We start from the raw sequence: 20,083 nt of genomic DNA, 5'->3' as shown, positions 1-20,083 counted from the left end.
CTTACATCGAATGAGGGACACATCAATTTATTGTATCACATCAACAACAAAAACAACAACAAATCTTCATGGCTTCCCATAAAAACATGACAATGTAAACAGTTTTTGGCAGTACAATACATAACAAACAAAATAAAACAAAGACAACCGCAAATGTAAAGTACTGACCTCTAATCGTGAATTAAACAATATTTTTGGGGCAAATATTAAACGTGACTCGGTGCATTTTTTAAACGAAATAATTAATTTATTGATAAATCATATATCTAATATTACTAACAGACCTATATAAACTATCATTTTCATTTTTTTCCTTCCACCATAACGTCTACTTTTAGATCGTAGAACTGTACATCCTTGGATATACTGTAGCTACAAATGTAAAGGAAAGGTAAGCATGAAGGTGCAAACTCATGCTGGACCTCCTATTCGCTGTGACGCAAACAGAAGTCCAGAGCGCAGCGCTGCTCCAAGCTTCCCACTGGCATTCAGGCTGCTGCGCTTCATGCTTCCACTGCGCTCTCCCCCGTCACTGCTGTCCGCTTACTGGGGTCCTTCAGGGCTCCCCAGGTGAGCACAAGGATCACACCCATCCAGCCGGAGCGGGGGGATGACTGAAAGAAGTTGGGTGGTCCAGATAATCCGGCGGTTCTGACGGTGCTGTTCCAAGAGGCGCAGTCCTCCAAAAGCAACATGATGTCTGCTATAGAGGCTGGTACCCCCGTGTACCAACCTGCACAGCTGCTCAACTGGGTCTATATGTCTCTGCAAGACACTCAGAGCGGCGCTTTTGATGCGTTCAAAGCCGAGTCGGACGCTTCTCCTCAGGACATGAACATCTCCAAGCGCAGCGCAGCTGATCTGAGCTCCAACTATCTCAACAACTTCTTCCATCTGAGGAGTGAGGTAGAATTCATGTCATGTTACGCTGTCATAACGCGCTCATAGTCATGATTAACGCTCTGCATGGCGCTTCCATCCAGTCATCTCTTCTTTGCTCTATGTCAGAAATCTCTCTCCACCGACGTGCATGAATATCATACTCACATATTTCACTGCAGGTTATTTTTGTTGCCCATAGTAAACCTCACCTGCATGCCTTCATTGGGTTGCACTGTGGTGAGTGGGTAGCATATGAATATGTGTTTTGTACCCTGGTATAGTGCCTGAGTGTGTGCAGACTGTTCTGGTGTCAGTGTGCAGCTGCAGGACGACTGGCTGGTTGAGAAAGAGCTCTCAGAAGGTTTTAGAAATGTTAGAGTTCACCCTGGCTGGCCTCTGCTCGGTTAGAGGAGTATGCAGAGTTCACCCAGTGGGGCTCCCTACTGCTTAATAGAATACTGACACATTCAGGAAAAGTAGGATAAATTGACATACATCATAAAAAAGTGAGTTTTGGTTAAAATATTTACATTAAAAAAAGACAGTTTTATGTACTTTAATTATAAAAATCACTTTTTAACTTCAGAAATGCAACATTTCTAATGACATGCTGTAACTGCACACACACCACAGACATGCAGTGGTTTGATGTCTCATGCAGGGCATTACCCACTGCAATGGACACATGCATCTGATCACAATTCTCCTTCTGTGATGCCTTCAGAGTAAACAGCCAGTGTCTGCAGGCTGTTCTTCTTCATGGTTGCCCTGCGGTGCCATAGCACCCGTCTCCTCCACTGGCACAATGATGCTGATTGTGCCGTGTCAATAGAACAAGTTAGAAGAATGCATGACAAAGGCATTTTGTTCTGACACGGAAACGGACACTATTGGCCCCACAGCATAGATGCAGTAAAGGCAGCACATCTGCAGAAATGAAATAATGTGGACTACTGTCGGAGAGACAAACGGGCGAATCAATCAGGGTGATGGACTGGCATGCTGGCTGAAATGCTCTTTCATCGTACAGTCACAACAATAACCTTGTGTGTTTCTGTGACGTGAGAGGTACTTTGTGTCGAGCTGAAATGACACAAACTATTGATTAATTCATTAAGTCATTCATCAATAAAAAATGCCAAAAACTTGCTGCTTGAGCGTGAGAATATCCAGCTTTTTCTCTGCTTTATATCATCATAATGGAATGGACTATTAGTTAGACAAATAAAGCTAATCTAAGGATATTTACATACATAAGTAGTAATGGGATTCATCAACAGATCAATCAGTAATGAAGTAATTGTTAGCTGCAGCCCTACTTTACTGTATGAAGGTGTCCACTGTGTATTTCTGCATGGTTCTGTTGCCAGTGATTTATCCTCTTGGTCTTTTCTCCGACAGGCCTTGAACAACAATTTCTACAAGAGCACCTCACCCTACGGGTCCCTCAACAACATCGTGGACGGGCTGAGCTCTCTGGCGGACCATTTCTCAGACCTCTCCCTGTCCCCCGAGACACGAAAACCCAGCAAAAGGCCGCCGCCCAACTACCTATGCCACCTTTGCTTCAACAAAGGACACTACATCAAAGACTGCCCTCAGGTGAGCCAGTCGGTGATGCTGCACATCAGTCAGGTGCAGATCCTCGCAGGCAGCAGCCTAAACTGAAACAGCTGTGCAGTGTGAGGGGCCATTTTGGCTGTCAGTCAAAAGCATGAATATATGAGAAAGAGCACATGCGAAGAACACACAAAGTGCTGTCCGATACGGAGAAAAACATTAGGTTTATTACAAACCCACATACTTCCTCTGAGTTGTTGGTGTATTAGTCACCTTTTTTTTAAATTTTCTGGTATTAAAAGTATAAAGTCCAACTTTATTCTCCCTTCATTGTGAAATAGATTCCTCAGCACATATTTGAGTTCGATGTACCACCACAGGTTGGTAATGAGCAGCAGATGCCAGATTGGATCTCGGAGCAGGCCTTAATGAAAGATGATAGGTTTCTCTGTGGAACGAGGCACGACCTCCACTCCAAACATGAAAGAAATATTACCACTGCTTTATGCGCAGCTGCAGTTCCCCATTGATCATGTTCAGAGGGAAATGCCTGACATTTGTTAGGTATAATGGAAATAATCAAATGACTGATGGACAGGATGTGTCCAAGAAGCAAAGTAGCAAAAGTAGAAGTTCAAATAGCTGTTAACTTTTACTGGTCCATTATATAAAGGAGTCAGTAAAGTGTAATTGCTTCCTTTTGTGAGGCAAACAGAGGATTTGCTAGTGTGAAAACTGAAACATTCTCTGATAGTTCCACATATGTTAACACCGAGTAATCTTTGAGCAATTTCACCAGACAGTTATTGATAATGTGTTAGAGTGTCAAACAGCAGAATCGGAGGGTAACGTCTAAGACATAAGCAGGCATTTAAAATATTTCCTTCCAACACAGGAAATCATATTTCTTGTGCATGTTGAATTCCTGCTGTGTGAGCTTAAAGCCATACATTTTTGGGAAATATGCTTTCGTTTGCTTTCTTGTTGAGAGTCAAATGAAAAGATTGATACCACTCTTGCATCTGTATGCCAGGAGCCTGTAAACTTAGCTTAGCATAAAGACTGTAAATGGGGGGAAACAGCTAGCTTAACTTTGTGCAAAGGCATGTAAGCTTCCCCAAAACAGTGAATTATTAGTTATACTATGATCTTTGTATGAATTAAACTGAGATATAGTGTGTGAATTAGTGAGTTTTAGAGGTGCTGGCAAGCAGATTTTGTTACCTTTGGATCCAGCCAGGCTATCTGTTTCCCCCTGTTTCCAGTCTGTGTGCTGAGCTAAGCTAACTGTCTCCTGGCTGTTTAATGGATTAAAATGAAAGTGGTCAGTCTTCTCATCAATGCATGCAAGCCAATAAGCGTATTTCCCAAAACATTCACCTAACTAAAAAACATGAAGAAGTGTAGGAAGAGTCCGGCTATCAGCTTACATCAAACCTGGCCATTATTAAGAATTTGTTCGACATTTGGCTGACTCTCTCTTCCTGTCTCTCATCTCTGAAAGCATGTCGTCTCCATCACTGCCAACACGGCGGAGATTGGCGCAGTTCAGCAGTGAACAGTGGAGGAATGTGAGGAATGTGGAGAAAATCATTTGCAGTGACATTATAGCTCTTAACATTTTCACATCTGTGCACACCTGGGCTAACCTGCTGTGCTGGTCCCAGATGGTTTGTTACAACGAACCATCTGGGAAGTTGTCCATGGAAATTATTCGGAAAAGGGCGGGTGCGTTCAGAAAATTCTTAGAGGGTGATTGGATGAATCATGCGTCGGTCATCGTCTATCAGGGGATAACTTCAGCCAGTCAGACCAACAAATCATATGATGTAGCAAGAGAGCGAAACTCTGGCCAAAGGCAGTTTGAGAGATGAGCGGAAACTTCTTTTCCACAAAGAAAATCAGTGTCATTCTTTGTTCTTCTTTCAATGAATAAATACTCTCCAGTTCCACCATTCGCCATCCGCCATTGTTGATTTTGAACAAACGGTCATGCTGTTGTCACACCTAAACTACGCCCACCCATTGCTGCCAGTCATCCTCATTGGATGCTGATTGATCCAAACGGCTGTGCTTCAGCCACAGGCGTAAAACTTGAATCCTTGCATGACAGATTCCTGAGTCATGTGATGTCGCAGAACACTGACACTTATTTCTGAGTTTGTATGAGTCTGTAGGTTGATCCTGACCAGGCGGGAAACAGCGTAACACAAGCATTGCTTCTTTCAAACAGAGAGGCGTAAATCAAAGCGTCGAAAAATCACTTGTTGAAAAGCTGTCATTTTTAATGGAGAGGTAAAAACATCTTATCAGGAGCTGTGAGTTTCTTTGGCTTCCTTAGCTGACTGGTTTGTACTGGTGAGCCGCGGTGGACAGGAATCAAAGAATGTCACGGCTCAGTAAGATGAGAGAAGAAGCACACAGGAAGTGGGTGTGTGGGGCCTTTAACAGCCTCTCTCTCTGGGTGGAATGGGGCCCATGTCAACTCTAAAAGTCTGCTTCTTTGATAAAGAAACACACGGCTCCTCAGTGGAAGCCGTAGGTGATGAAAAATAATGAAAAAGCGCCAGTTAAGGTGGAGCCCGTGCATCTGGGTTGCAGTCACACTGAAAGGTATTCGATATGCTATCTGTGCAGCGCTTGGCCTGTAAGTGGTCAACATCCTGTTGACAGCATAGTGGAGAGTTGGGTTACTCGCTTCACTCGAAGGTTAAGACGTCAAAGGATTACTCAGAGATATTTACGATTCTTCTTTGCAGTCACGCCCCTTAAAATGTGCAAAATCTGGAAGCCATTTCTGCTGGCTGGCTCTCTGCCACGCTCACTCTGCTTCAGAAAGATGATGTCAGATTTTAGCAAGTGTTGCTAATATTCACGATCCAAAGCAATGATTACTGAGCCCGTCATGACAAAAGGCCTGTTCAGTTGAAGCCGAGTTCTTCTGAAGCTGTAACTACTGAACAAACTGCTTTTTGTTCTTCTTAGCTGGAATCTGAGGCATTTTTTTCTAGCTTTAGACAACTGAAATACAGAGTGTTGGTTCACTCACTTTATGTCAAGTTGCAGAAAAATGATTTAATGTCCAACTTAAATTCAACTGTTTCCATTTTCAACCAAATGACCTCATATGTTGCAGGGTTAACACCTTTCACTCTCTGTCCCAGGGTCACAACATTTTAATGACCTCTTGCCAATTAAGTAGCTGGACCCGGTTACTGTAAAGAGAATGCACAAGTGTGTACGGTGTGCTGATAGTAAATGGGTGTACAGTGGGAAGAGCCTGGGCTAAATAAGGAGGGCATTGTTTCTCCAGAGAGGCTGTGGAACCAAAGGTCAGGAAGTCAGGCTGTATTGTTCGCTGAGCTCTGCTTGGCTGCAGTCATCTCCGTCTCTGTCTATGCAGAGGAGCGGCTGTCGGACACTCGTTTAAAGGGCCAGTGAGCAGCTGCCCAGAGATGTCTGCATCCAGAAAGTGCCTTTTGGAAACAGTGCAGCACAGGAAGTGGGTGTATGTCTTTACAGTTCCAGTTTAATCATGTTTGAATGGAGGGAAGAAGTCTGCTTAGATACAGTAATTACTTTGGACAGAGGAACGTTTGATAGCTGCAAGGCTGACAGAGGAAATTCCTTGATTTATATGTGGTCTTTGAAAGCCGAAACAGATATTTTTAGTTCTGAGCCCTAATCAGCATCTCATCCCCCGATGCAATATCCTTAACTCTGTCCTTAAGTTTGACATTTTACCATGAAATTAAACAAACGAGATAAAGCATGTTAATTGTTGAATTTTAGAGGAGCTGGTCGGTAGATTTCATCACCCCTGGACGGAGTCTGGCTATCTGTTCCCCCTTTTTCCAGTCTTTGTGCTGAACTCAGATAGCTGGCTGCTGGTAGTAGCTTCATATTTACCGGACAGACCTAAGAGTGGCATCAGCCCTCTTATCTTACTCCTTAATGTCAACTTCTTCCTGTAAAATAAACTAATATTCAACAGCATTCAGTACCATGGATTCATTTAGTCTTATCAGGCAGGAAAAACACCATCTAACATCACAACATGTCTTTCTAAGCCATGAAATACTTGTAGTTTTAGTAGTTTTTATTAATTGTCATTGCTAATGATTGAGGGCGTGTATGACATAACTACTGCTTTAAAGGAAGAGCTTAACCTTTTTCTGATATATGCAACAGGAGACGAGTAGTTTAACTTGGCATGCAGACTGGAAACAGAGGGAAAACTGCTCAACTGAATCCACCCAAAAGTAACAAAATCTGCTAATTAACACGCTGTATCTTGTTTGTTTAATCCACGCTAAAAAGTCTGAAACATGAAAGTGTGAACACAACGAGTGCTGGATTGTTTGTTGGCCAGGCACAGTCACTCCTGCAGTCTTTACATCACCATGATCGTACCAGGTGAGATACAACAAATTCATTAGTGATCCTGGTCGGCTGATTATTTATTTATTTATTTTCTTTTACATTTGGACAGAGCCAGGCTTGCTATTTCCCCATTTCAAGTCTTTATGCTAAGCTAACTAAGCAGAGGCTGAGCAGAAATAAACATTTAATAAAATGGCATGCCATATTCACAAACTGATATATTATTGTGGCCTATTTTAGATGAGTGCTTTGGGATTTCAATCTCCAGAGATGATCGTTTTACTGCTGTTTGATCTCACACTTTAGGGCGTCTTTCTGCTGATATGTCAGTAGAAAAGCTGATAATGATATCATGCTGTTTTTGGACTTGACGCCGTACCTCAGGTGGAGTAACGCAGTTCATAGCCAAACATGTAACTGGTGAATCTCAAGCAACACTGTCTGATTAGTGCTGCTTTGGTCCTTTTGTTTTCTCTGCTGATAAAAGTCTTATCTGTCCTCAGTAGGCTGTCTGTTGCTTTTGGCCACATCATCTGCTGAGGAGGATGAGCAAGATAGAGGAAACCCTGGAATGTGGGGTAGATAGACTCCCCTCATAAACAGCGGCTGTCCATCTGCGCAAAGCTAATGGATGTATAGGAAAGAATGGTGTAGAGCTCCCTTTTTGTGTGACTGCATGTTTTCAAGATGAAATCACTTTTGTCATCCTGGAGGATTTGTACTTCACACTTTTTCCAGTTGGAATCACATGAGCGGGGAATGAGTGTTAAAAGATGTTTCCCTGTCTGTGGCGTCTTTAACTCTACATTATTTTTTACCTTGTCAAGTTATTTTGTAAATATCTGCTTATTCTGAATTTGATGCAACACGTTTCAAACAAGTTGGGACAGGAGCAACAAAAGACTGGGAAAGATGTGGAATGCTCCAAAAACACCTGTTTGGAACAATCCACAGGTAAACAGGTTCATTGGTAACAGGTAGAAGTATCATGATTGGGTATGAAAGGGGCATTCACAACCAAGGATGGAGCGAGGTTCACCACTTTGTGAACACATGATTGTGTAAAGGAGGTTACTACATGGACTCGGGAACACTTCGTAAAACCGTTGTCAGTAAACACAGTTTGTTTGCAGATGATTTGATTCTGTTTTTATTTATGTTTCACACAGCGTTCCAACTTGTTTGGAGTCGGGGTTGTAAAAAGTAGAATAATTATTAGCAGATTTGGGCTGCATACAAAACTCTGGGGTTTGTGAGCATTACACCAAATTTGGGTATTTCTCTCTTGCTTATGGCCTCAAGAAGGTTTGGATCAGCTCTGCTGTTTAAGTTGCTCCAGTATTGTGAAAGAGGAAAGCTGAGAGAATGTCTTGTTAAAAGATTTATATGCTTCATGCTCTTTGCTTATGTAGTCCACATTTGGTTGAGTAGATCAGGGTATGAAGGACTGCACCGATTACTGAACAAGACAATAAAATCAAACTTTATTAAGTCTCCACACAGCGTCTTCTTGACTCTGACACTGCTGTGTTTTGAACTGAAGTTGGGAATATTTTGCTGTTGCTCGTCTTGTTTGTGTGCCAGCCCACCTGCCCCTGTCATTCACCCTTTGTGAAACACAACGCCAGCTCACAGCTGTATATGTCGTCAACTCGACCACAGTCAGAGCTGGAGCTCGGTCACACACTGGATGGATCAGAGCGTGTACTGGTCGATAGTCGTCCTCTGAAAGCAGCAGTGCGTGGGAAATAGATGCTGAGAAATATGATGTGTGTGAATGTGAGGAAATCATTCAATTTAATGAAAATCCAGAGAGCCTCGAAGGAAAATAGAAAACCAATCATTTGCTCTTTGGCCTCCATTTTTTTAATCTAATCACATTTGTTCTGGAGAGGAGGAAGGTTAATCCATTCATTAGTTCAGATGTGCGGGATTTGCAGAAAGGCTGCAGATGGATTACATCGTAATATAGCATAACTGTGACTTTACTGTCATCATTATCCAACAACAGTGTGTCTGTCAAAGTAATACTTCACACCTTTAATGAGTCAAAGCTCAAATATGTAAAGAAAGGGATATTATTAACACCAGTGTGTCTGTGAAAGACATTTATTTATTTAGAACAGATTTCACCCCAAGAGTATTTCAGTTATCGTGCCACGTCATAATAATTGTGAACAGCCATATAATCCAAGGGATTATCCCAAATTTACTAAAGTAGTCTGATTGATCTCTGATTTATACTCTTAGCAGATGATCACGACATCTGTTTCAAAGATAATGTACATGACAAAATGTCCACACCACAGTCTTATTCGGTGCTTCCTAAAGTAGAATTTTAATCATATTTGAATGTATGTTAACAGTAAGTCCAAGGTGACGTCTTCAAATAGCTAATTTTGTCCGTCCAACACCCGAAAACTCAAAGGTGTTTATTTTATAATGATAATGACAGACATAAAACAGAGAAAAGCAGTAAAACCTCACATTGTAAAAGCAGGAACCAGAGTATATTTGGCATTCCTGCCTCACAATAACCAGCAGTTAATTGATCCTCATTACCAATTACTCAACTAATCGCTTCACCTCTCCTTACCATAATAACCGTTTTCCACAACAAGATCTGGATGTTCTAGAACTTTCCCTTCGGGGCAAAAGGAAAGTCGTTGGTTTGTTGTTTTAAACCCTCCCAGAGATAATTGATTTCACAAGATAATGAAAAGTATCGCTGAAGTCGACACAGGAGTCTTTAAAACATGGGAAACCCATTGCCGTGGACTTCAGGCCAGGCATTAACGGGCTGTTTTGCTTTGGTAACAGCTGGGCTTCTCCCTGATGCTGTGGGGGTCTGACACAAATTCAACCCGGCGAAGGGAGAGAGCTGTGGGTTTGTTGGTGTGGAGTAATTGACCACATGGTATCCTATGGGCTTGGTGTTGCTGTGTTCTCTGGGATAAATGTGTCATGGGGGTATGGAAGTGGGGGAGAGAGTGAAGGAGGGAGAGAGAAAGGAGAAAGAGGGGGGGTGAGGATTTGGAGTAGTCCATTGTTTATCCTGATGGTTTCCAGATGATGGCAGAGGGAGGCAGCCAACCTCCTGGGCCTCTCTCACCAGGCTACAAGGATCTGGGCCAAGCTTATCTGCTGCAGCCTGAAAATCTGGCTTTACATCGGTCTGTGCTGATTTAAGTTACACAACTGAAGTTATGGCTTTTGGACGGGATGGGTTGCAATGCACATTATAAATTAATTTAAGATCTTTTTTTTTTTATCTCAAAACAAAGCAGTTTCTCAAGCTGGGTTACAGGCTGCAAAGATCTGCTCTCAAATGTGAAGAATCTGTTCTGGGAAAAATGTGCCTGTTTGGATGAAGAGAGGAGGGCCAAAAATCTTAAAATCTCAACAAGTTTAACCAAGCCTTAAACATCACGCCTTCATGTTTTCAGCCATGCTAGCAGTGCGGCTTCAGAGGATGGTCAGACTGAACGATCTCAACAGCTATGGGATGGATTGACATGAAGTTTGGAAGAGACATTCATGGTCTACAGAGGATGAAGCCTGTTGACTTTGGTGATCCCCTGACTTTAGCATAGCGCCACCAGCAGGTTAAGATTTTCACTTTCCCAGTGAAATATCGCAACATCTACTGGGTGAATCTGGCTTTTCCTTCCAGATGTTGTATAGGTGTATAGTGGAAGATGGTTCATTGTATTGGCATCATTCTGATTGCTTTACACCTATTTTTTAAGCATCAGATCTATTGTGATATACATTTTGGAAAAATATTTTTACTCTTATTGAAATATGTTGTCACAGTGTCTCAATCCAAACAATCTTTATTTCTAAAGATTCACAAGAGACAATGAAAGGTTTTCTGAGGTGTGTTAAATAAACTGGTCGTGTCGTGCACAAAGAGGGCTTGATGACAGATTTGTGCATTTTTCTGCTTTCAATCGGACTTTCCTGCTTTCCACAAGACAGTCCCTTTGCTGTCAGGTCACAAGCGTGAGTTTCATTTGTCGACTGTCGGCGTCACATCTTTCATGGGGCCGGTGGAAACTCCGGAGTGCGCCATGCCCTTTGCTGCCCTGTGGGCTCCAGACTTTAGGTCGAGTTTGTTTTGCTTGCTCTGCAGATTGAAAGCTGTTTCCTCCCTCAGGAAGATGATGCTCTGTCTGCTCTCCCTGTAGGCGCTTGAGAGAGAGAGGGCTGCCATCAAAAGTGACCTCCAACAGTGCCTCGTGGTGGCTAGGTGATGCAAACACGGGCCTCAAAATGCTTCACAGTGGCCTTAACAGAGATTTGCCTGTTGGAGCCTTCACTGTGTTTTGTGAAACAGATGTAGTCCTGGAAATGAGTAAAATGATCTGTAAGACGTTTTGAACCTGACATATGTTCCTGCTGTGAAATCAAAACAAGATTTGACATGCACTCCTCTGGTGGTGCGGATTCAGTCTTAATTTTGACTTGCCCTACTTTCAGCTGAGGAGCTTCTAATTTAAACCAGTCTTGTCGAGATGATTTCTTCGTGATGGGTTTAGGATTTTGTCATGTTATACAAGTGGAGAGTTCATCTGGGTTTTATTTCCTCCCTGCTAAGATCTTTCTGTCCTGATTGGTGGGCTGGGGCCAGCTGGGAGGGATGACTGAGAGCCTGAGGTATTTGTCCTATAGCAGGGAGGCCTCTCCCATTGGTCCCCCCACAGGCCGGGGCCTCCTTTATGGTCCCGCGGGAACACAGCTGGAGGGAGGGAGTTCATTTCTAACGGGAAAGCTGAGACTCCTTCTTTTCTGTCCAACTAATAAATTACACCTAACCATTACAATATATCACAACTTCCTTGAGATTAACTATTAAGCTTTTCTCCTACAGGACAAGGAGTCCTCTAAATTTCAACGCTGTCCTTCAACACTCAGAGTTTTGATAAGACAGGTTCCTTTGAACTGTAAAGCTCACACCTCCAGGAACGTGTGTTAATCAAGCATTGACGCAAATGAGATTTTTACCTTTAATTGACAGACACCATACATAATCATCTCATTCCTGAGACAGAGCTACTCCATAAGCTCCGCGCTCTTGGCCACCAGCGGGGCAGCTATCACTTCCCGTTTTAATCACGCAGAGCTTTGAATTGGCAGCCGTCCAAGGAAACCAAATGGGTCAGTCTTCCATTTGAAGGTGGTGAGAGGCAAAAGCCAAAATGTTTGCAAAGCTGTTGAGGTTTACACAGTGACAAATGTCTCAATTCTAAGTATTTTCATTTCATTTCAAATCTTTATTTAAACTCAAGGAATCATTTACGATAATGTCAAGTTAAAAATAAATAGGCGAGGTTTAAGAGAAATCAGTTGAAACAGTTAAACGTTGATGCCGGGAAGTTTGTGATCATGGTTTTAAAATGTCCATAGGTCAGCAGAGAATTGATTTTTAACGCGTGTTGAAGATAATTCCAAGAGACACTAAAATAAAAGGTTGACTTTCCAAATTCAGACTGGACCCGAGGGGACGTCAAGCATAAGTGGTCTGAGGTTCCAATCCAGCATTGCTGAGATGGGAGGTTGTAGCTTTCCAAAAAGGGCTTTATGGATCAACAAATACCAATGTTTAATACTCCTCTCTCTGCCAGAGATGAGGAACCCACCTTATCAGACAAGATGGTGAGTTCTATAGCTTTCACCAGGGTCAAATCGAATGAAGCAACATGGTAAAGTGGGTTTCACAAAGGTCAGCCATGTAAAAACTGTTGTCTTCTGTATATTTTTGTCCAGGCTCGACCCAAAGGTGAAGGCCTGACCCCGTATCAGGGAAAGAAGAGGTGCTTCGGTGAATATAAATGTCCAAAGTGCAAGAGGAAGTGGATGAGTGGGAACTCCTGGGCCAACATGGGACAAGAATGCATCAAGTGCCACATCAACGTTTACCCTCATAAGCAGGTAACAGAACATCCGACCCACAGACAGAAGGAAGCATCAGAAAACTGTGCTCGCTGCAGATGAAGGAAAGGTTTCGTGAGTCGAATCCTCACAGGAAAACACTGCTTCACTGCGCACAACATGGCAGTAAACCTGTTCTATTTTCTATGACTGCATGCTGTGACTGTATATTTCTTGTTGTTTTACCCTTGAAGCCAAGAGCTGCTTTATGTTTTCTCTATGACCCAAACAAAGTCAGATCCTGTGTGACTGTAGAACAGACACACTGTTGCAGGTACAATGTTTTTACCAGTTAGTTTTTGGTGCAAACAGTTCCATGGGTCAGTTTATAAAGGACTTTATGAGCTATGATGTGTGTGGTGATGAACTTCACCAAATCTACATTTATTTTTTAAATCCCATCCCTTTTTCCTGTAACTGGTTGCCAAATTCTTGTGTGCATGGTCTCTAACTTGGATGCAAATATCAGCTCTGTGCAGAATTTTATAGCATTTCAAGGTGATTCTTCTGTCCTTAACTGGGACACTGTGCATACTGTATGTTGACGTGGCTCTGGATCCTGATACAGATTCCAAACATACTATCCAGTCTTATAAAAATGTAATTATTAACCACATTAATTTAGGTAAAATGAAGTGCTTCAGCTGTCTACAGGATTTGAGCCAGGAATTCTGGTGGAAAATACCTTTATTTTATTGAAATTTTATGTTATTTTTCACAAAACTAAACATAAACTCCACCAAAGGCTATTAAGAAAAAGTTCCCAGAGGCAATACTGAGGAAAACTTTGCAGTAGTTCTAACAGTAATTCTCTCTTTCTTTGTTCCAGCGACCTCTGGAGAAGCCGGACGGGTTAGACGTGTCGGACCAAAGCAAAGAGCACCCGCAGCACCTGTGTGAAAAATGCAAAGTCCTCGGCTACTACTGCCGCCGCGTGCAATAACACACTCCACCCGCCTTACACACTCCTCCAAAGTTTTCTCAAAAAGGGACACTTATATTTTCATTACTAAAAATACACGATAATAAACTTTATGTACTGCAGCGTCTAACGGTTTATTCTCATGATGTATCCTCTCTGACACTGTGACTCTCAGCATAAGAGGCTCTTTTTTTCTACAGCATCTCTCAGTGGAGACGAGTACTTGTTTCTTACTCAGTCATCATTATGTGAATATTCATCTGAAGTCTTAACGATGAACCTTAAGAATCTTACCAACTGTGAATTAAGAAACTTTAGCTCTGTGTCTGTCTTCGCTCGTGTCCGGCGCGTTGGAACGAGTGGAGTTTCCAGATGAAAGATTCTGTTTTACACGTTTGTATATTCCAGAAATAACTTAAATGAAATGTTTTCTGTATAAAATATGCAACAAGTCTTTACTAAGAAGGATATGCAGTATTAATGTGTATCTGCATTATTATCAGTACTGGAGGGTACATAATTTTGGAATATATTTTTAAGCCATTACTTGTTGATTATTATACTTTGTGCAGGAATATATTAGCCGACTAACATTTATTCTTTATATGCTATGTGCCTGTATTTCTGAAGACATCTTTTAGGTAGTTTGCCTTTCCAAAGTTTTACAAAACTGTAAACTAATGCAATATGGGAGAAGCATTTTAGTTCCTGGAAAAACAGCATAAATGACAGCTGTTCTAGTTTGGCACCCAGTGCTAAGAAAAACTCAAAAAGTGCTTTTTTTATGTAACATGAGACAAAAAGGAATAAAAATCTGAATGTACCAAAGATGATGAAGGATTAAGAGGAAGGTTGGATGTGCACGTTTCTTTAGAGGCTTTTTGAATGAATGAACATGGAGCAGAAAAGCCCTTTCACTTTTAACGGTTTAAAGGTGTGAAAAATTTAATGTGCCTTAGTTTGAGTGTTCCCTTTAAATGTTTTTGTATTAAAATGTTTTTAAACACGTTATTCAGAGTGTGATTTTTGTAAGCTGATCCCGTCGTGGTTTTTAATTCATCCGTGAAGCAGAGAGGATTTGGGAGTACGCACAAGGCTGAATAGTTGACGACTGATAACAGCACATTCTCACTTCAGCATTAACCGATCCAGCGGCTGCACATCTCCATCTCCCCACAGCACAGAACAGAATCTCAACCTCTCTCAATATTTTTGCAGCATCTGGTAAAATTTACTTACAGCAAAGCAAAAACAGATCAGTCTCCATCGCCCTCTCATATACCACCGCTGGCAGAACCTGCAGTGCAGCGTAATACAAAAAAACGTGCAGCAAACCCAAGCTGACCCCAAAAATGAAACATTTCCCTCGACAGACCTCAGCAGAACGAATGCTTCACGGGGTAAGATCATTAGTCAACTGAGGCTGATGAGGGAAACAGAAGGAGGTGGGAAGAGTGACGCAACGCTGATCTCAGCCGGCGACCAAACATTCACCTTCCCACCAATAAACGGACACACCTTCCACTCTAAATCAACTTTATTTCAGCCAGATGTTCAAGGGCAAAACTTCGGCTGAGAGCAGCCATAATTGATATTTTTATAATAATATATCAACTTACGGGATGAGAGGTGTCGCTCAGAGGGATTCAAACCCATTCTTGCGGTTTTAAAGGAGTCTGTAATACTGACGTCAAAGTTCATGCAAATCAAACAAGAACGAGCTCACGTATTTAGAAAACAATGACTTTATTTTTTGCAAAGAAATATTTCTTTCAATGCATGTTGAAGAATTAATGGCTCATTCCGATATATTAGAGCTCAACAGCCCATTGTCTTCTATTCTATAACACAAGTTCACATTTTATAGCATGACACACTTAAGTGCCTTCCTGATGAACATTTTAAGTACCAAAACAATAAAAAGTGAGTGTGGCTGTGAGATAGTCAGTTGTTAGTAAAGTGAGGTATCTCTCTGTGCCATGACTGAAGAAAGAGCTTCTTTCACTCAGACTCTCGTTGAAATTACAGCAGGAGATGAGACTACGGCCGTGTCCACACGGGGATCTTACACGAGCTCTCCACAGTCTGTGATAGTGATCCTCCTGGAGGGCCGCCCAGACCGGGAACCGAAAGACTCCACTTTCTTGACCACGTCCAGTCCTTCCTTCACGTTGCCAAAGACAACATGCTTGCCATCCAGCCTAAATGAAGAAAGAGGGGCTTTATTATCACTGCCCCCGGACAGTGAGACGATCCATGGTGCAACCGACTGCGCTTGACTCACGGCTTTTTGTTGGGTGATGCCACCGTTTCTGCAATGATTCCGCTATTGTAGGCCATCATTCAAATCTGCACGTTTTTGTTGTCCTCGTGCCAAAGCATTACAAGAATTTACTGCTTACACAAGAATTTTGATCCCAGCAGGGTGGGAAAAAGCTCTGAAACAGCATTTCAACAATAACTGGACACAGCTCGGCTCACATTTACATCTAACATGTTAGAAAAAGCTTTCCAGAGGGAGCAAAGCTTTAAAGGTGGATGGTATAACAAAGTTGTTCAGCTGGGTGGATACTTTTTGTATGGCTCTATACTGATCCCTTGATAAAGAATACTGTGGAACCCATAAACGTCCTATTTCATACAATTATTTAACCATCTTATACTTTTGTCTTCTGTATTCTGTAACCTGGGTGGGTGGTAGGGATGGGAATTTCATTTTCAGTTTGTATTTAGGGGATGAGTGGGTGAAGTGAAGTCATGTCTCATTTCTTACATGGTTTGTATCTTCTTGAAAATCAATAAGATATATCAAAAGCAAAGGTCCTGGTGCTGGGTTTGAGAGCTCTTCTGTTTTGGATTCTGGGTAAGTTGCTGTAAGTGGCAGTGCATCCTGCACTATGATTAAAGGATACAAATAGGCAACAATACTCAACCTAAAACACATGCTTTTGTACTGAAGCTACTCTCTTTTTCCATGTTTTCAAACTAACGTTTCACTGAATGTTTCAAAGTTTGCTGTGACCAAACTGCACTTTGCCACTGCAGGCACGCTCAGAATTTAGACAAAATCCTCAGTTATATGTCTTGGTTTGTCATGTTTTTCCGCATTTGCATAATTCTAAAGTAATTTCAGGTTTAAAAAGAGCCAGAAACACATATTTCCCACGCTCTATAGTTTAAAAAGGCAAATCTATGGATGCTTTCTGATTCATAGAGCACAGTTCACCCAAGCTGTTTGGGGAGACTGACACTGCAAGAAAGGAGAACTATCCATTATCATTCTGCATACTTTGGATTAAGTATTGACATGTCTGTTTTGCTCATTGTGTGGGGTCTTCACTTTTCCAGACAGCAAATTATCAGAGCTCTTCGCAGATGTCTCAACAGGCCATCCAGTCACAGACTTTCCCAAACTTAGGTACGCGACCCAGAGAAGGTCACAGAATCGTTTTACATAGGCAGTGAAATGCATAACAACAACAAGAGGGCTACACACACAGTTACATCCACTAACTGCTCTGCTGGGCTGTTCAGCTCAGATGCTGTCAACAAATAGGTTGTTTGCAGTCATGTGACATTAAATTCAGACAGAGGGCAGGAAGTGAAAACCATAATGGAGGAAAGTTCTTACTGTGCTAGTTTAGATGAAACTACAGGGAATAAGAACAGATGTTAGATGTGACCTTTACGTGCTGAAGAGCAGCGATTTTTAAATTCATGGTTTGTCGGGTTCATTATCAGTAGTTTATAAATGAGGACGTTGCAATAATGGATCATGTATTTTTGGAAATTTGGGTCCAAAAACCAATTTTTTTGGTGTAGAGCTGAAAAGGTTTGGGACCTCCAGGTGAATTGTATTACAACAACCGCAGCAGCATAAGTGGCACATACCATTCTGTTTTGGTGGTGCAGATGAAGAACTGGGATCCGTTGGTGTTGGGTCCAGCATTGGCCATGGACAAGATACCTGCAATGCAGCAGTTAAAGGGTTAATAATATTATCAGTAACACCACAGGTCAAAATATCTGCTGTGAAAAAGCCACACTAAAGGAAACACGTCAAACTCTGAAACAGGTTATTCAAACGCTACTTGCAAAATGCTGCCACCTGGTGTTGCAATGAAGAACAGCATGCATTCAGTTTATTCCCTTTAAATTCATTATTGAGTTTCCAATTACAAACGTTTAACAGGCTCCCACAGCTGAACTTTTAAGTGACTAAAACATTTAATCTGCTGCTGGTCCATGTTTGATTTTGGCCCTCTCCAAATTGTTGATCAACCTGGTTTCCAATATTTTATTGTAGAGACGAGCCCCTGAAGAACACCATCTGTCTGCCTCGAAATACTGCAGTTGTCTTGGATTAATTGGAAGTTTGGTATAGTCAGGCACTGCCAAGACGGCAGCAGCCGGAGCCTCCGTCACTGAGCTTCACAATGGCTCTCAAATTTGCCGACTTTCCCCATCTGGAAAATACCTCACCACTAAGCGCTATGCCTCAAAATGAATGAGCGATGGACACTAAACAGTAGATAGCACAGCTTTGTCCCTCATTCACAGCAGCGTACGAGCAGAATGGGATGATTACCAGGTCCAGTGTGCTTCAGCTTGAAGTTCTCATCGGGAAACTTCCAGCCATAGATCGACTTCCCTCCAGTTCCATTGTGGTTCGTGAAATCTCCACCCTGGAAACACACACATCGCTGTATTTACACTGTAACAGCATGCTGGACAACAAAAGGACACAAAAGAGATAAAAAAACCTACCTGGCACATGAACTCAGGGATCACCCTGTGGAAAGTTGATCCCTTGTAACCGAAGCCATGCTCCCCCGTGCACAGCGCTCTGAAGTTCTCTACGAGAAAGATTTTGAGTCAAATGACTCTGACAATCCATACTAGCAGGTATTAAAAGAAAATAATCAACACTTGGGTGCTAGCTATTCCTTGTAGTTTTTTAGGGCTGGGTGTCTGATGTGTGGAGAATTCCCAAATGAGCTTTGGCTCATAAACCTGCACATGAATACCAATTAAATCAAGGAAGAAAAGCGGTGACCTTTGAGAGCATGAATCATCCTTTCAGCCTACTGTGTTTAGTAACTGCCTAATCTCAGGTGCAGGCTCCTGCCGTCCGACGCATTCAGGTTCTGTTCAAACTTGTTTGATTATGGTTGCATACAGTGGAAGAACAAGTATTCTGCTCCTTTACTTAACTAAAAGTACAAACACCACACTGATAATACTCCACTACAAGTACAAGTCTTGTATTCAAAACCTTCCTCACAAAAGTGAAAGTACTCATTATGCAGTAAAATGGCCCCGGTCAGTGTTTTAATATTTTATATGATGCTTTGGGATTAATATTACTGTTGTATTTATGCATGTTGCATTTTACTGCTGCAGATGTTAAAGGTTGAGCTAATTTTAACTACTTTAAATAGTGTTGGCTAGTTTAATCCAAAACAGTACATCATGTTCTGTAAGGTCATTGTATGTTTGCAGTGTTGCTGTCCTGTGAGAACCACGTATCTCTAAAAAGTCGACTTTTAATGGAATTTACAGCCTGTTTACAGCTTGATGACGATGCATTTTCCAGCTGATGTAAGAGGGTTTTTAAGTAGTTTGTTTAACTAAAGAAGGAGGAGATTTTTTAAGGAAGAAAGGAGCATTTAATCCTTCAGTTTGTCAGAAAAATTCAAATTTGGAGATAGACGGTTTTCACTGGAAATGAACGTTATGAAAAATTGCAACCTGTAACGAAGCTAGCAGCTAAAGCTGTCCAAGAAAAATATTGGCCCCTGAGACACGGTGAACTAAAACATATAGCTGCATAAAATGCAAATACTCACGCAAAAGTATAAGCACATTGAAACTTGTATGAAATAAAATGTTATATAACGGTAAAGGTCGTGTGTTACCTGCCGTTTTCGGCACGACGTCGGCGTTGAGCTGCAACAGAAAAAATAAAAAGCCTCAGGCGGTGATGTGAACAAGTTGTTCCCTATAATTCACCGACTGTCAGTGAACGGCACACAGGACGCGGGACAAACTTCAGGTTTAATTTGCAATAGCTGTTATTTTGTCATTCATAAAAAACATAAAACGGCGTTAAAAAGTGAAACTTAAAGCCATGCAGGTGTTTGCAGCCTCTCACCTCAAACGTTACCCTGCCGAGAGGCTGGTTGTCCGCAGAAATATCGAAGTAAACCGTTGGGTTCTTGTTCGCGGCTGCGGGGCCGCTGCTGTACATGCGCGCGGCGGTGAACGCCAGGGAGCATAACTTTATCCTGTTTGATAAAAGCAACATTTTGAAGGCTAATGAGGTTCAGTGACTTCCCTCAGGTCAGCTGTCGGCAAAGTCACGCTGACATGTGAGAGGAGGAAGTTTTCCTTCACACGACC

The 20,083-nt window shown here is 41.9% G+C and overlaps 2 protein-coding genes across 2 annotated transcripts; one reads left to right on the top strand and one right to left on the bottom strand.

Moving 5' to 3' along the window:
• Positions 1–486: 486 nt before the first annotated feature.
• Positions 487–14,692, top strand: LOC143339138 (zinc finger CCHC domain-containing protein 24-like). The gene is made up of 4 exons (XM_076760200.1): positions 487–906; positions 2,284–2,484; positions 12,595–12,759; positions 13,589–14,692. The coding sequence occupies exons 1-4, from the start codon at positions 694–696 to the stop codon at positions 13,700–13,702; spliced, it is 693 nt and encodes a 230-aa protein (XP_076616315.1). The 5' UTR covers positions 487–693; the 3' UTR covers positions 13,703–14,692.
• A 510-nt stretch (positions 14,693–15,202) lies between these two features.
• ppifb (peptidylprolyl isomerase Fb) lies at positions 15,203–20,077 on the bottom strand. The gene is made up of 6 exons (XM_076760671.1): positions 19,836–20,077; positions 19,600–19,630; positions 18,449–18,537; positions 18,270–18,366; positions 17,573–17,648; positions 15,203–15,882 (listed from the first exon to the last, which is right to left on the bottom strand). The coding sequence occupies exons 1-6, from the start codon at positions 19,986–19,988 to the stop codon at positions 15,747–15,749; spliced, it is 582 nt and encodes a 193-aa protein (XP_076616786.1). The 5' UTR covers positions 19,989–20,077; the 3' UTR covers positions 15,203–15,746.
• Between the last annotated feature and the right edge of the window lie 6 nt (positions 20,078–20,083).

The sequence above is a fragment of the Chaetodon auriga genome, chromosome 20, assembly GCF_051107435.1.
Source record: "Chaetodon auriga isolate fChaAug3 chromosome 20, fChaAug3.hap1, whole genome shotgun sequence".
In the NCBI taxonomy this organism is placed as follows: Eukaryota; Metazoa; Chordata; class Actinopteri; order Chaetodontiformes; family Chaetodontidae; genus Chaetodon; species Chaetodon auriga.
This window is presented reverse-complemented; position numbering and strand designations above follow the sequence as displayed.